Source organism: Lotus japonicus, chromosome 3 (assembly GCF_012489685.1).
Source record: "Lotus japonicus ecotype B-129 chromosome 3, LjGifu_v1.2".
Classification (NCBI taxonomy): Eukaryota; Viridiplantae; Streptophyta; class Magnoliopsida; order Fabales; family Fabaceae; genus Lotus; species Lotus japonicus.
Window position 1 is genome coordinate 2,799,540 of NC_080043.1, and position 17,263 is coordinate 2,816,802.

General features: G+C 34.4%; 2 protein-coding genes across 2 annotated transcripts; one reads left to right on the top strand and one right to left on the bottom strand.

Annotated features, from left to right (window-relative positions):
• Window positions 1–1,879: 1,879 nt before the first annotated feature.
• Window positions 1,880–8,099, bottom strand: LOC130742536 (WD-40 repeat-containing protein MSI4-like; the record flags this gene model as incomplete). The annotated part of the gene is made up of 13 exons (XM_057594632.1): window positions 1,880–2,149; window positions 2,277–2,376; window positions 2,500–2,579; window positions 3,204–3,278; window positions 3,388–3,499; window positions 3,707–3,780; window positions 4,217–4,298; window positions 5,087–5,294; window positions 5,635–5,710; window positions 6,009–6,083; window positions 6,229–6,294; window positions 7,553–7,615; window positions 7,713–8,099. Coding segments are annotated over 13 exons (1,491 nt in total), but the record flags the coding sequence as incomplete, so codon positions are not given.
• Window positions 8,100–8,569: 470 nt separating this feature from the next.
• Window positions 8,570–17,155, top strand: LOC130749743 (protein ROOT HAIR DEFECTIVE 3-like). The gene is made up of 23 exons (XM_057603115.1): window positions 8,570–8,704; window positions 9,111–9,260; window positions 9,808–9,874; window positions 9,958–10,060; window positions 10,517–10,587; window positions 10,733–10,796; window positions 10,887–10,952; window positions 11,065–11,112; window positions 11,191–11,253; window positions 11,366–11,422; window positions 11,675–11,833; window positions 11,925–11,993; window positions 12,083–12,174; window positions 12,836–12,914; window positions 13,142–13,307; window positions 13,558–13,682; window positions 14,185–14,447; window positions 14,524–14,620; window positions 14,703–14,870; window positions 15,431–15,535; window positions 15,965–16,059; window positions 16,313–16,409; window positions 16,670–17,155. The coding sequence occupies exons 1-23, from the start codon at window positions 8,701–8,703 to the stop codon at window positions 16,901–16,903; spliced, it is 2,442 nt and encodes an 813-aa protein (XP_057459098.1). The 5' UTR covers window positions 8,570–8,700; the 3' UTR covers window positions 16,904–17,155.
• Window positions 17,156–17,263: the final 108 nt, after the last annotated feature.

The following is a 17,263-nucleotide window of genomic DNA, read 5'->3' on the forward strand; positions in this document are numbered from 1 at the left end:
ATCTAATACAACCTAGGATATGGATCAAAATTCTCTGATGTAGAAACTTTACATGACAGTCATGTCAAAATGTTGATCTATCCCTCTCTTGATAACCTATTAAATAGGTGGTACTCTCTGAATATTTATGAAGAGAGATAGACAGAAATCTCTTACGATATTACCATGTTTGAGGGCCATAGGGGTGACTACCGGCGATTTTGTTCTTATTTTGCTCAATGATCCTGTGGAGCTTAATTTAATTGCAGAAATATGAGTCTTGCTTGGTTCAAATTTTAAAAAATTGATTTGAAAACAGTCAGATAAAGTATTAATACAAAAAGGGTATCTCAGTATGAATGAGAGAGGCTAGAAACTTTACCTTTCACTATCAACTCCCATTCCTCACATTGGCACATTGCTACTGTCTCGGGTTCTCTGGCTCCTAAATCAAACGATAGTACTATCCAATGTCTAATCATTTTAGGTGTGAAATGAATGGTTTTTTTTTTGAATTAAATTGTAGTATGAATCAAACAAAATCAATTCAATTATGGTCTGTTAAAAGGTATTAATACAAGTGGAATAACTTTTATTGAATTGAAATTTACTTTTATAAGAATAAAAAAAAATTCAACAATTGGAATGGTTTTCACAGAAAATTATTAAATAACTTTAATAAGAATTTATGCGGGTATATTGTGTATGTGTACCATACCACCATGTTGTTTCTGAGCTCAACCATAGCTAAGCATAAACTAGGCCTAAAGATATGGTTAGTCATTGCTTGGTTCAATTTTTAGCAACAGCTTTGCATGTTCAAAAAGTGCAAAACGGGCTTCCTACTTTGCTTTCATAGAGAAAATTGAGATACACAGTGAAAACTCATAGTGAATTAAAATCACGATGAACATAAGAAACTTTTCTTAGCTTGTGTCTGGCCATCACGATTTTGATTTCACCATATAGCTCAAGTGCCAAAAATACCCTCAAGTTTTCAAAGATTTCGTATTTTAAAACCTGAAACCTAAATTTGGTTTTTACCCGTCATTTAATTTTAAAAAGTATAGTCAATTAAATGTGGTAGTTGTGAAGAGAAGGAGATGGTGAGTTTTTTTTTAGATAAGCAAGGAGATTTTTAGCAACAGCTTTGCATGTTCAAAAAGTGCAAAACGGGCTTCCTACTTTGCTTTCATAGAGAAAATTGAGATACACAGTGAAAAATCATAGTGAATTAAAATCACGATGAACATAAGAAACTTTTCTTAGCTTGTGTCTGGCCATCACGATTTTGATTTCACCATATAGCTCAAGTGCCAAAAATACCCTCAAGTTTTCAAAGATTTCGTATTTTAAAACCTGAAACCTAAATTTGGTTTTTACCCGTCATTTAATTTTAAAAAGTATAGTCAATTAAATGTGGTAGTTGTGAAGAGAAGGAGATGGTGAGTTTTTTTTTAGATAAGCAAGGAGATTTTTAGCAACAGCTTTGCATGTTCAAAAAGTGCAAAACGGGCTTCCTACTTTGCTTTCATAGAGAAAATTGAGATACACAGTGAAAAATCATAGTGAATTAAAATCACGATGAACATAAGAAACTTTTCTTAGCTTGTGTCTGGCCATCACGATTTTGATTTCACCATATAGCTCAAGTGCCAAAAATACCCTCAAGTTTTCAAAGATTTCGTATTTTAAAACCTGAAACCTAAATTTGGTTTTTACCCGTCATTTAATTTTAAAAAGTATAGTCAATTAAATGTGGTAGTTGTGAAGAGAAGGAGATGGTGAGTTTTTTTTTTAGATAAGCAAGGAGATGGTGAGTATTTTAATCTTTTTGAAAAAATGTAGATGGTGAAGATGAGTGGGGAAGGTTCATTTAGTTTTGTCAAAACTGAAAATATATCAAAGAAAGAATAAGCAGGAAATCCAAATATTTCGAGTTTTTCTCTACTGAACCATGGAGTCATCTTTTACTTTTTTAACACTGATTTTTCCCCCCTTAAAAATAAAAGGATCTATTAACATTCTACACTGTATCCCGCATTGGCCGAAAGACAAATTTTTTTCAAACATGTCATCAATTACTTCCAGTAATTTGAGATTGGAGCTTATCAAGTTCATCCAGCACCTCCTCCTCAGGTCGATAAATCAGATCAATCATCCGCCATATCTGCAAATAAATCAAACATAGTAAGTATCATAATAAGGTTTGGCAAAATTCAACTCCCTTATGCAGCAAAATGTATGTATGGATGAGAAATCTTTTGACAAAAGATAACAAAAAACATATGCTTTACCTGTAGGGTGCCACCTCCACCAGTACTTCCACAATCATCAGAGACACTAACAATCGTCCATGGCTCAGAAGCATTCCAATGGAAGTCAACAATCTTGTCCCTGGATGCACAAGTACACATTTTTTTGGTATTGAAACATTGTTGAAAGAGTCCATCAAGTTTAACTCCAAAGAACTGAATAAAGAGAAATGAAAATGTGTGAAACCATTTGCGATCGTCATACCTATGCCCAGCATGTCGAAAGAATAAACCAGGGGGGTTATCTGATCCTTTTGGATCAGCCGCCGAACCTGTTGTATCCACCTAAAAAGTAGCAAATTTTACATTAGACCGGAAAAATATACAGATAACAAAAGCAAGAACATGACATTTAATGTAGGAGTAATAAAATACTTCTGGTGTCCAGATCAGTATAAGATAAAACACTATATAATAAGTAGGATTATAGAATAGCTATAAGCTAGCCCTTCAAACATGATATTGACTAGTTTTACAAAGAAAAGTAGAAAACCCTTATTGACAGTGTTGTCAAATAGCGGATATCGCTATAGCATAGCGCTCTGAGGGCTCGCTATTTTTTACTATTTTCTACTCTGATGCATAGCGGATTTTTTGCTTTCCCCTATTTTCCGCAATCCGCAAGTAACAGCACTGCTTTTAGGCAAGGGGAAGATCCTATGTCAACAGGGTTTTTGGCCTTACTAAGCATTGAGATGTTTTAGGAAACTGTCATGACAGGACTAACCCTAGCAATAAATAACAGATAAACAATAAGAAAGCCTCTTCTAAATATTTAATGTGGCACATGGATCTCTTTTGACATGTCCTAGATAGGCTCATACAATTCATTGATAATATAAGATTAGGGTATTTCTAACTGCTATATTTCAAAAAGGTATATGACTTGAAATTTTTAAGAGTTCAAACCTTCTCATAGTCCCAGATGTTCAAAATGCCATCTTCAGCAGCACTTCCAAATACAGATGATTTGTCAGGACACCACTGAAGCAGATAAAAAGTGTGGTTAACAATCACTGAACTAAAATGACCCTAACTGATGTACATTTGAAGTTTTAAACTGCAATTGAAGAAGGCAGGATCTCCCAGCCACCTGTACACAGAGGACTGCAGCATCATGACCTTTAAATTTATGAACAGGAGACCCAAGTCCGCGATTGTTAAATTTCCGGCGATCAAACATGTGAACCGTATTATCAGCAGAACTGAAGTCAAAGCAACGAAAATTAGAATGAAGTCCAATAAACTGTTTTCATTCGTAGCTTAGGAAAAGGATCCAAATTTTAAGTTAAACCCGTTAACGGAATTAAGAACCAAAAAAGATAACCCAAAACAAAAAATACACATAAGAAAGACTGAAAGACATATAAATCATAATCCAAGTTCATCAAAAAGTGAGGGCCACAGGATACCCAGTCAGAATAAAATTTATATCATGAGGATTCCAATCAACACAATGAAGATCTCCATCATGCGCCTTCTCAACCTGGATAAAGGATGACCGTGAAAAAAAGAAAAATATAAGTAACATACATATTTAACTAGAAATGTTTCACAATAGAAGTTGAGTAAAAAAACTAAACAAACATAAAGGACAAGATTTCTGCTAAATTGAATTTATATGGCAAAAATCCACACATTAGGAAAGCCCCAATTACACACAAGTTGTACTCAAGTTATTTTCCTCTTAGAAGAAATAGTAATGACATAAATTTTTTGTACATTGTACCATCAAGGATTAGGTCCATTATTCTCAGGCCACCAAAAGCCTTACTGTGAAATTCAAATTCCACAAGTCATATACTTGTAATGAATATAATAATGATACCAAACAGAATGTTTCTCTCGTCAATTTGAACTAATTGTTTTGGTGTTTAAATTATGACAAAACAGGCAACGTAGATGAACTGATGCATTCATACCTTGGCAACTGGAGTTGATCCAACTCGTGCATCCCAGAGTATGAGACGAGAATCATCACCAACACTACAGAACTCCGGTGCACTTCAATTCATGGTGACAAAAGAAAAGCAGGAAGTAAATCAGAAAATGATAGAATGGGCCCATTAATAATAACAACAACGATAAAGGAAAAAATAAATCCGAAAATCAGCACGTTAATGAGTTAATCCATTAGTATTTGACTGACACCCAAATGAGAATTTAGAATTGATATTTTAAAATTCAACTTTTCATGTTGAACTCAGCCCATGTTTCTATTTTGATAAAATAAAACAGACTTGTTTAACAGAATAAATTCTATCATAACTAAAATACTAAATCAAATAATAAAATTCAAAGAAGTGACCAAAATGACTAGTCCGGTAACACATGATATATAATATAGCAAATGAAACGAGAGTGAGGTATCAATGAACTCCAAGTACATATATGATATAACACATGATAAGGTATCTCAACAAACTTAAAAACCATAAATAATACTCCCTCTGTTCCCTATTATAAGTCACATTTTTTGAAAAAAATTTGTTACAAAATATAAGTCACTTTCTAATATCTAGGAAGCATTAAATAATTTTTTCCAAGTTCACCCTCATATTTAATATGAAAGAGATGATAAACTTTAGAAGTATTAACTTGGAGAGAGAAAATTATAGGAAAGTAAATAAGGGTAATCTAGGAAAGTAAATCATTTTTTTTACAAATTTATTACTAGTAACTACTTTTCTTAATCTAAGAGAATTAGTTATTTATGACTTATAATAGGAAACAGAGGGAGTAATAATTTTGACATATAACTTGACACAAGCATGACTAAAGCAAACAGCTACCTTGATGGGCAAAATTGCACATCCTCAACAGTGTCTGTATGACCCTTGTAGATGCCCCGAGGAGCAACTGAAGGGCTTTCTGTAGTTTTCTCACTATTGCCCGTAACTTTAGATCCCGATCCCTGTTTAGGAGTGGTGGATCCTGCTTCTACCCCTAAAGTTGAAATATGATCATGAATACTCCATAGGACCACACACTTGTCCTTCCCTGCAATAATGAATTTTACATGGTCAACAAAATAGAATTGATAGCATATGCAAGCAAATCTAGAAAGATAAAGAATATCAACAGTTTGCTTTTTCTTTCAGTGGTAATTAATAGGTAAAGTTTAACACATCTAACAAAGACTCTATAACCGTATTTGTGTTGTTGATAAGGACAATTTTAAACACTAATGTGTTTGTGTTTTGATCTTGATAACCTGCAAACTTTAAGATAATGCCCACAGCAGATCCCAAAATGTCCATGCTTGATTATGAAATCTAAACCAATACGAACTGAATTTTGACATCTTTTACAATGAAAATGCAATAAAAAGTAGTCCAACCTCCGGAAAGAACAAAGGGCTCAGTAGGACACATATCCAGTGCAAATTCAGCATCATCCTTATGCCCAGTCAATACCTGCAAAAAGGTATGGCTGAAATTTCAGGTGCACGACTTGTGAATAAAGATATGTCAAAAGCTTATTAGGCAAAAAATGCTGAATTCAAACTTTTAATTAAAATTTCCATCGCAACAAACACGAGTTACAAGTACTTCAAGTTCTTTACTAGTTATCTTGTCCTGTCGATTATTATCAGATTTTTATTCTTCAGACAGTAACAAACTAGCAAATAGTCACATCATATTTTTTTCAAGTAATATAATACACCACTGTAAAGAAAGGGGTGATGAAAAAAAAAAATGTATGAATACAAACCAGGTCAGGGCGGGAAGTGGGAGCCCCTAGAACAGCCTGACGATTAGGTTGAGATTCAACATCCCAAATCAGTACCTGTTATACAATATGAAAAATCACAATTCCATTGACTTTTGACTAGACTAATAGCAAAATGGGGGGTGAAAATAAAATATTTAAAATCTCATTCTTCACAGTCTAGTTTGAAAGGGAAAATGAAGTATAGAAAACTTTTCCTTACATTGGGACTATCTGTGTGTGTGGCTACTATCTTACCATCTTGCGGGAGTTCCCTGATTCTGTTCACCTGATAGAGAATATAGCATGTATTATTAGTAACCACCAATGTGTAGCAGGCAAAGATGAAAAAATAATAAAATGAGTAAACTATCATTTTGATCCTCTAAAGGTATGTGGTCAGTCACTTTTATGAGTAGATTTTAGGTACCGGAATTGATTTCCAAGAAAAAATAAGTATTCAAACATGCTATTAGTCCTCAAACATTTCATTTTTTTTGTCATTGGAAGACAGAAAACGCAAAATGAAGTCTTTTTCATCGTTGTGGAATGAAGGAAATAGATTTTTATATTTACGGGACTAAGTCCTCCTTTTAAAAATGCATATTTGAGTTTATCTTATAGTATAAACGCTTAAAGAACTTATGTATATAGCTCACAACCTAACTATAACCTGTTTTGAGCTTATTTTCGTAAGTTGTTCAGATTAGCTAATGAATAAGAGCTTATGCTTACACATAACCTATTTTTAGCTTATTTCAATAATTTTATCAAATTAGCTTATGAATAGGCAGTTACGCGATAATAAGTGCTTAATTAAACTGTTTAAACAAACCCACCCTAAAATAATCGATCCTATAGAAAGTGATTTACATCTGAAAAAAATATAAATTTTCAATCTTTTCAGGACTAAAATGATCCACCTGATCAAAAAGTGACCAATATCTTTAGGGACTAAAATGGACCCCCTTCTTAAAAACTCACAAACAAGGGGAAGACTTCTTGGAAGCCTCTCCCTTCCCTCCCCTCGAAAACTAAACTCCCAAACACACCCTTAGAGGGGAGGGGGCTGCCCCTTTAAGTGTACCTAGGCCCTGCCTCTGAAAATGAGTAAACTATCATCTTGATTCCTAAAGATATCAGGTCACTTTAGCCCTAAAACATGAAATTTAACATTTTATCATTGAAAGATCCTAAACGCAAAAGGGTAATCCTTTTTCATGTACTAAAATGATCAATCCCATAAAAAAAGTGATTTTGATCTTTCAGGAATGAAAAAGCTATTCTTATCGACTAGACTATCATGTTGACTCCGAAAAATATCGGGTCACTTTAGCCCTAAAACATGAAATTTCACATCTTTTGTCATTGAAAGATCCGAAAATGCAAAAGGGTAATTATTTTTCATGAACTAAAATGATCATTCCCATAAAACAAAAGTGATTTTGGTCTTTCAGGAATAAAAAAGTGATTTTCAATCAAAAAGTGATTAACATCATTCACTTCCACAGACTAAAAAATTACAAATTGTAAGCACAGAAAGCTACCTCACCAGGATGCAGAATAGTTTTGAACTTCTTGACAAAGGGAGAGCGAGCTTCTTCATTGAACTGAAACCATTCACACAAAACAAAACCCACTTCAATTTCAATTTCAATTTCAATGAAGAAGAAAGTAGCAAATGCAGAATGAAATTGACCTACCTACCTGTGAAATGTGTTCAGCAGCAGCAACCCTAGGTTTAACAACCTCGCAATTAGCGATGACGAGAGTGTTGGGAACAGTGCCGTCAGTCTGTTCAGAGAGATAGAGACGGTGGCGGTTCTTGTAGGTAGCGTGTTCGAGTTGAGGACCCCATCGGCATGAGAGTGAAGGCCAGACGAGGTTGTGGTTAGCGAGCCAGTCGTAGAGAACGGGAACGAGAGATTTCCACTGTGTGTAGCGTTGTTCCACCGCGTTCCTCTCTTGCTCTTTCTCTTTCACTTTCTCCTCCTCCATTTCTCTCTCTCTCTCTCTCTCTCTGGTGAACTGAACTGTGTTGTTCTTGTGAAGAGAGAGAGAGATTGGAACTAGTATTTGTATTTCCCGCACATTTCACAAATAATATCACTCATAACACAACTAGCAAGTCATATCGAGCTCCGAACTCCGGTGAGGACTTGCTCCAAACATTTTACAAATTAGAAGACATTTTACTAAAAAAAAAATTCCAACGATAGACTCAATTTTTTATTTATTTAAAATAATTGGTGTATTTTTTTATAAATCGGAAAAGATAAATTGTACTTTTTAGGGATTGATCTCTGGACCCCAACTTAATTCATATGACACATAACTCTTACCACTTGAGCTATCTATCCATTATGGCAAAGTAATCGATGTATTTACTCAAATGATACTACTGTTTTCCGGACGAATATGGAAGAAAATTTGAATAAAATGTGCATTTCTTTAGAGGCTTGTAGTGTTCTATGCTTTTTTTAAATAAAAAAAGGAGAGAAAAGGAAAAATGTTTGAAGTGGCTTGTATTAAAATAAAATTTGCATGTTGGATTGGACGACATGAAGAAAAGACATAGAAGGCAACATTACAAAAACAAGGGAATGAATAAGCTTTCTGTGAATGAAATGAGAGATCGCTTTCCTTAACCGTAATCCATCCGTGATCTCATTCGGAGTTCAACCACCTCGCAAAAATGGGTAACCTCTTTCAATTCTCTCCTTCATGCATTTTCCATGCACATGCATCATCAAAGATCAATCACTTCACTTTTAGATTTTTGTCGTTTCTTTTCTTATTCTGGTTTCCATTTTTTACAATTTCCACCAAACATTAATGGTATTTCATTTTTCTAGTGAAAATTAATTTTGTATTCATAAGTTGCTTCTTTGATTTGATTAATTTTGAACCCGTTTGATCCATAACATGTTTCAAATCGTAATTGTGAATATTGTCTGTTTGATCATTATTGTCTATATGTGATTATGTGAATGTACAACAATGTTCATATTTTACTCAGTTAGTGTTATCATTGAAAATTGCAAGTTTGATGCTTCTAATGTTTGTCCCTAACTCTAAACTATCATTGAATATCTGTTTGTCCAGCGAAGAGTGAGAGTTGTTGTTCCACTCAGCTTATTGATGGAGATGGCGTATTCAATGTTACCGGTATTGAAAACTTCATGAAAGAGGTTAACTTACGCGAATGTGGACTTTCCTATGCAGTAGTTTCCATTATGGGACCACAAAGTAGTGGTATGCCTTCTCACTCTCTTAGTCTCAGTGTGTGTTTGTATTTACGTTCAAGTCGGCCAAAAATACATTCACTCTAGTGACACAAGAGACCTGAATTGACCAAAAGCTCATTCAAACTGCGTTGGAATGTGCTGACAGAAATGCAAACACACCCTCAATTGTTTCTTCTACTCTTCACTACCCAGTTAGTTTTGTGATTGCTTTCACTAGTTTTTGTAATTGATACTGAATGCTGAAGGTGATTATAAGTTAAGATGGATGAAAATATCAAATTGATGTTACATGTTTAGCCTAATGTGTTACTGGCTAATGATATTAACTTAAAGTTGATATTTGGTGTATATTTATGACTCAATTATCTATCTTTACTAGTGATTATGTTTGGTCTATTTGCTCAGTTTCTTAATTCATCTCAGAAGAATGTTATTTAAGATCCATTTTCCCCTCTATTCTCTTGTTATTTATCATGGCGTGACAGATGCACTTACTAGTGTCTAGTAAAGCGATGTTTATGTTATTTAATTGTTGTCTTCTTTGGTCTGCGCAGGCAAGAGCACGCTAGTAAATCATTTGTTCAATACCAACTTCAGGGAGATGGATGCATTTAAGGGAAGGCATGTTCTTGCAATTCCAACATATCACTACAAGGTTACATGATTAGAAAGGTGGTAAACTGAAGGAATATGCTTGTTTTCAGGTCTCAAACAACCAAAGGAATTTGGATGGCTAAATGTATTGGCATAGAGCCTTGTACACTTGTGATGGATTTGGAGGGCACAGATGGAAGAGAACGTGGAGAGGTGTTTTTTTAAACCTTAACTTACTTTGATCATTATGGCCATGATCCTGAGTCTATTTCCAGTTGCCATTTGCATTTGTGTTTTATCCTGACAAGGCATAGATGCCAATGTGGCTGTATCCCCATACATTGTACATTTTATATGATAATATTCGGTGTTCTTATTTTCTCATGATTTTACTGCTAATGATTAGCTCTTTTTCTTGTGAAGTAATGTTCATTAAATTTTTCTCTTGAAAATGTTAAATGAGAGGAAACTCTCAAATTTATTATATGCATTTTTAAGTTGTTACAAGAATGCTTGAAATCCTGCATTTACACTATGATGAGTTAATAATAGTTAATTATTGGGAATTTTGGTTATTCAAACGTGCCATTTGGAAAAGTTAGAACAAAGAGAAATGATGCTTATACTTTTGATTGTTTCCTCATTATACCGAAATCATCTTTCTTGCAGGATGATACTACATTTGAAAAGCAGAGTGCACTATTTGCTTTGGCGTTTTCTGATATAGTGCTAATAAACATGTAAGTTATTTTTCGCTTCTTTCTCTAGACATTTTTAATACACACTTATGCTAGAAATTGTAAGTATGGGTCGCTTTTTTACTTCTTTTAATGTTTTTCAAGTAAAATCTTCTTTCTTTGTGCATCTGATCCCCCGTTTGTAAAGGTGGTGTCATGACATTGGCCGTGAGCAAGCTGCAAATAAGCCGCTTTTGAAAACTGTGTTTGAGGTATCATTGAACTGCCTATTGACTACAAACAACATTCTCCAATCTTAAAACTTGTTATTTATCTAATTGCATCCTAGTATTTGCTTTCAGGTCATGATGAGATTGTTTAGTCCACGCAAAACAACATTGTTGTTTGTGATACGTGATAAAACAAAGGTTCGTGAGCGAAATACTGCTGGTTAATTCTGTAATTCTAAATATTTCCTGATTTTCATTTAATAGAGTTCACATATCTAGTTACCATGTACCTTACCTTTTACTTTTGTAGACACCACTTGAAAATTTAGATCCTGTTCTGCGAGAAGATATTCAGAAGGTAATGCACTGCTTTCATTTTGTATGATGTTATTAAAATAGTTATGGAATTTAGATCTCTCTACTTTTTCTTCGGCAGATATGGGACTCCGTTCCTAAACCACAGGCTCATAAGGAAACCCCACTAAGTGAATTTTTCAATGTAAGATCATCATTCATTTTTTATTCACTGAACTTATTAAAGTTCACTCATGCATAGTAGAATTCTATTGGACTTACATAGTGATTGTTCTCTCTTGGCTACAAATGACCAGGTTCAAGTTGTTGCTCTTTCTAGTTTTGAAGAAAAGGAGGAGCAATTTAGGGAGCAGGTATGAATGTGCACTAGCTTCCTTCTGGTTTACTTGCTAATGGTATTGAATGACTTATTATCTGACTGGGTATGTGCATACCATATCTGCATATGTAAATGTATCCATGTGCATCAGTCTTTTTATACAGTGTTGTATTAGTTTGACTTTCGTAGTGGAAAACATAGCTAGCCATTCGTATGCTAATAATAAATACCTCTAGTTTGCATGTATCTTTCTTTCTTTCTTTCTTCTGATTGATTTTTAATGTAGGTTGCCAACTTGAGGCAGCGATTCTATCATTCTATTGCTCCTGGTGGGCTTGCGGGGGATCGAAGGGGAGTAGTTCCTGCTTCAGGCTTTTCATTTAGTGCTCAACAAATCTGGAAAGTTATTAAGGAGAACAAGGATCTTGACCTTCCTGCACACAAGGTAATATTTAGGTACTATGGTGTTCCTGCTTTTATTTCTCATGTATATTATTTTATTGATTATTAATGATAATCATTCCACCCCCTTGTAGGTAATGGTTGCTACTGTAAGATGTGAAGAAATTGCCAATGAAAAATATGCCCTTTTCTCTGCAAATGAGGTACTTATATTTACTTTTGTATAGTTGTCCAATACTTGATCGTCTTAATTACTGACGCTATGGAATTTACTTTTATAATGACCACTCAGGACTGGTGTCAGTTGGAAGAAGCTGTGAAATCTGGCCCTGTCTCTGGATTTGGGAAAAAACTCAATTCACTCCTTGGTTCTTATCTTTCAGAGTGAGTGTGCCTAGTTTTATATGGGATCTATATTGTTTGTGACTAAGGCTCAGTTATTGATACCATGCAAATGCTATATTATAAGCTTCCCCACTATGTGCTAGCTTTAGAAACTTTTCTAGGCAATATTTGGTATAACCCTGTTGATTAGATCTTCTCATATTTTTAATTTCATAAAACACCATAATTTTTATTATTATTTTGCAAGAAAGTAATTCATCAAAACAAAAAGAAGTTGATTACAAAGAGTGAGGAGTATAAGAGGAATAATGCTGTGAGAGAAGGTGGTTGAAAGAGAATGGGGATTCTTTGCATGGATGGAATTTTAATGGAATCTCATATTCAGTTTTTTGCTAGTTATTTTATCTATGTTTTTGTGGTTTCCTGCATAATATAACAACACACCATTCAATGTTTTTGTGGTTTCTCTTTTCCATTCCTAGATGAATTACCGAAAATGGCGTCATCATGGTTTCTTACCTCATGGTTTTGAAAAGTCAAGGGCAGTTCAATATCTGTGATGTTGTATGTAAACATTAAAAGTATAGTTGAAGATCAAGCTGAAAAGCTTGTTGTATTTATGTTGCATGCTAGGAAAAATTAATATATAAATGACTTGATTTAGACTGAAGTTTTATTTAGCTATCTATTTCTTATCTAGGTATGATGTTGAAGCCACTTATTTTGATGAGGGCGTGAGAACTGCAAAACAAAAGCAGCTTCAAGAAAAATTGCTGCAAGTAATTCTTCTTCACTTCATTCTTGTGCAATCTTTGGTTGTTTGACATTTTTTTCTGCTAACATAAATGAATTAGTCATTATTGAAAAAGAAAAAAAAATTGGCCTGAATTAAGATATTGGATTATTGGTCATGACTATCTTCCCCCTTTCAATGCTCGGATCTTTGTGCAACTTGTAAGATTTAGATTGCTAATGAATTTCCCTTAATGTCTTTTCAACTTTTTAGCTTGTCCAACCAACATTCCAAATTGCACTAGGACATGTAAGGTCTGGGACTTTGGATAAGTTCAAGGAAGCATTTGAAAAGGCTTTGAATGGAGGGGATGAGTTTTCTGCTGCTGCTAATAATTGCATAGGGGCTCATATGGCTCAGTTTGATGAAGGATGTGCAGGTATTCAGAAAATTGTCTACAAAATTTCATTAGAAAATGTAATAATATCTTGGAAAGGAAGAGTGCCTGGAAAAGATGGATATACATGAAGTTGATTGTTTATACTTATTAATTGTGTTGAGAGAACAATTTCTAGCTCTTTGATCATCCCAGTCTTCTTCTGCTTTCAGAGAGTTAAACTTATTATTGAGAGTATGCATCTAACTTGAATGAGAGAATTACAATGTGATACTGATATATTATTCTGCAGATGTTGTTGTTGAAATGACAAAATGGGATACATCTAAAGTAAGGGAGAAACTGCGGCATGATATTGATGTACATGTTGCGTCTGTACGTGCAGCTAAGCTTTCAGAACTTACTTCATCATATGAGGTACGTGTCTGACATTGATCATTCATGTCTTACAAGATCTGGATTATCTTCAAGCTCAACTAGATTGGTCATATTTGCAGTTTATATATTTTTGTGCCAAATATATCAATGTTGTCATGTTGAATGATATAAGATTAGAAAGAAGCAAGATTTTCCACTGATAACTCAGTTATCAAGGAGAAAAAGGGGTTAATTGATATTTTGGTGCAATGTATTTTTGTCAATATTTTTCCTATTAATAATGGCAAGTCAAAATTTATTGAAAACATATCATGCTTTGTGCCTCAAAATATTAAGGGAATATAACATTTGTTTTAGTTGTGTCAATTGCTACTTTTGCATAGTTGACAGGCTAACTTCCTGCGAAGCTTTCTGCAGTGTTGTCAAATGTGGATATTGTGGCGCTTTAGTGCTATTACTCTAGGGCTTGGCATAGCGGATTTTGGGCTTTCCGCGATTCGCGATTAACAACATTGGTTTTCTAACTGTGGTATCCTTGCAGGAAAAACTGAAAGAGGCCTTGTCTGGACCTGTTGAAACTCTTCTGGATGGAGCTAACAGTGATACTTGGCCATCAATAAGGAAGCTTCTTAATCGTGAGAGTGAATCAGCTGTTTCTGGGTTCTCTGCTGCACTTACCAGATTTGATATGGATGAACAAACAAGAAAGAACATGATTGTGAGTTTAGAGGATTATGCAAAGGGTGTTATTGAAACAAAGGCTAGGGAAGAAGCTAGCAGAGTTCTAATCCGTATGAAGGATCGGTATGAACCTTTTGTGACATCTAAGTTGATTTGTTGAGTTTTAATTTAGAGGCACTCACTTAAAATTTCAAAGCAGGTTTATGACATTGTTTAGTCATGATTCTGATTCAATGCCTCGTATTTGGACGGGAGACGAAAATGTTCGAGCCATTACCAAGAGTGCCCGCGCAGCTGTAAGATATGGGATTCAGTTATGTTACCTGAATCTGTCTTACATTTGCAATACCTTTTTAACCAAATTTAACCATTCTGCAGTCCATGAAGTTGCTATCTGTAATGGCTGTAATTCGTTTGGAAGATGATGACGATAATGATATTGTTGAGAAAACGTTGGCAGTTGCACTGGCGGATTCATCAAGCAGTTCGGGTAAAGATAGAAGCATCAGTGCAGTTGATCCACTGGCTTCCAGCACTTGGGAACAGGTGAGTTTTTTTACTATCCTTAATTTTTCTTTTTATTCCCTCTTCCTCTAACAGGTCTTTTTCCATTACATTCTTCACCCCCTGCCATGCAAGTAGGTCACTATTTCCCTCAGTATTCGCATATCTAATCCCCTGCATTCCCTTCTTCTCTTCCAGTGGTACATCTTAGTGAGCTTCCTAAAAATAACTGCATTAAAAATAATGATCTCATTTTTACAGATGGGTGTTCTGATTGCATATTAACTGATATCCATAGCCAGAAAACTAATTCCATCAGGAATATTAAATCTTTGCTAAATTTTTATAAGTATAGTATCATCCTTAACTCCTGAGTATGCTTATGTCCATGAATAAAATGCAGAAAATGTTACTTGGTGTTGTCTTGTGAACTGATATATATATATATATATATATATATATATATATAGATGTGTGTGTGTGTGTGTGTGTGTGTGTGTGTTAGACTAAAAAATGTTGTGTTTTGATTTCTTCCATGTTCTCATTAGAGAACCTTTTATCCTTGCCTTTGACACATTATTCTGAGTAATTTTTCTTTGCAGGTACCATCCTCAAAAACATTGATTACACCTGTCCAGTGCAAATCTTTGTGGAGGCAATTCAAGATGGAGACAGAATGTGTTGTCACTCAGGCCATTTCTGCTCAGGCATGTTGTTTTTCCTTTTCTTTTTATGATTTTCAAGGTTCCACTATTTATAGGAAAGTATATTATGAGTTATGACTAAATCATAAGTAATATAAATCCTATGAATTTCTGTGCACCACTATATATTTTTAAGCTTTAGCTGAATAATCCAGTTTTATTGTATCAAAGAAATGGGGCTATAATATATTCATTGTTCTCATTTCATATGTTGCTCAGATATATAAAATTGATGAGTTAATCCAAAATACAGCTCTTTTCCGGTCTTGTTTCGGTCCGTGAGTGTATATATTGTACAATGACTAGTTGACTGGTGGATATTGTTAGTTTGATAAACATCAAAGATGCAGATTAGGCATTTGGATTTTGTTGCTTTGATAAAGCATTTCTAATGTTTACTTATTGATGATGTAATTTCTTCTTAATTTGCAGGAGGCTAACAAGCGTAGTAACAACTGGTTACCTCCACCATGGGCGATTGTTGCTTTGATTATTCTGGGATTTAATGAATTTATGACACTTTTAAGGTGCATGTCAATTAAATCATTTGATATCTTTCTAAATTTTTCCTTTAAAAGAAGTAAAGGCTCTTTCTTTTATTTGCTCATATCTCTCTATCTACCTGCTCAGTTTTTATTCATAAAGAAGTTTTTGCACGTGTTCCTTTGAAATCCTCTAAAATAACCAGTGATGTTTAACATCATCTACTATTAATTAACCATTTTACTTTTGTGCAACTAGTTAACTAGTCTTACCCTAGTTTGATATTCTTTATTGCAGAAATCCCTTGTACTTAGGTCTCATCTTTGGTGGTTATCTTCTCATTAAGGCCCTATGGGTGCAGCTTGACGTTGCGGGTGAATTTCGCCATGGAGCTGTGAGTATCTTTATGAGCAAGTTATATAGGGCCTTGTCAACAGTTTCTCTGTTTTGCAGAACATCTTTAGCAGTTTTCATACATTCACTCCCAATTTTTCTTCCATCATATTTCCACTCACTTTTTCTTCTTATCTCCTCTTTTCCTATCACATCACTCATCATATCTCTCATCTCTTTTCTATTCCTACTTCTCTGAGGGTGTGAAGGTATATTATTTTCCTGTCTTTAGAATCCTTACTTTTTAATGTTTTCTTGCAGCTTCCGGGAATCTTATCCTTGTCTAGCAAGTTTTTTCCAACTATCATGAACCTTATCAGAAAACTATCAGAGGCGGGACAGAGCCCTGCAACTAACAATCCTCGGAGAAATCCATCACAAAGCAATAGCAATGTTACTACTGCTGGTAGTGCTATATCATCTAGTACTTCATCTGATGCATTTTCATCCAACAAAGGAACTGAGTATACTGCTAGTCCATCAAAATATGAGTAGGTGAAAACTCTTCTGTTGGAGGATGGTGATGGTGTCTACTAGGGGCATGTGACTTTTGATAGATTTATAATACATTCAAAGGCATTGATTTTTTGTGCAAGTGCCACATACAAGGGGCTGTGTTTTGTTCCGAGGTACCCCTTGAAATAGATATGATATCTCTTTTTTCCAATTTAAGTTTTTTCAGTTAGTTGGAGAAGCTACATAATTTCTAATGATTACCCTGGCCTTGCATTTTGAGAAATCTCTCTAATTTAGAGGTTTATGTTGTCCTCTCACTATTAATCACTAAAATATTAATTACCATCAATTTAGCTTCTCAATTATAAAAGGTGACATCAAAATTATAATGCACAAACA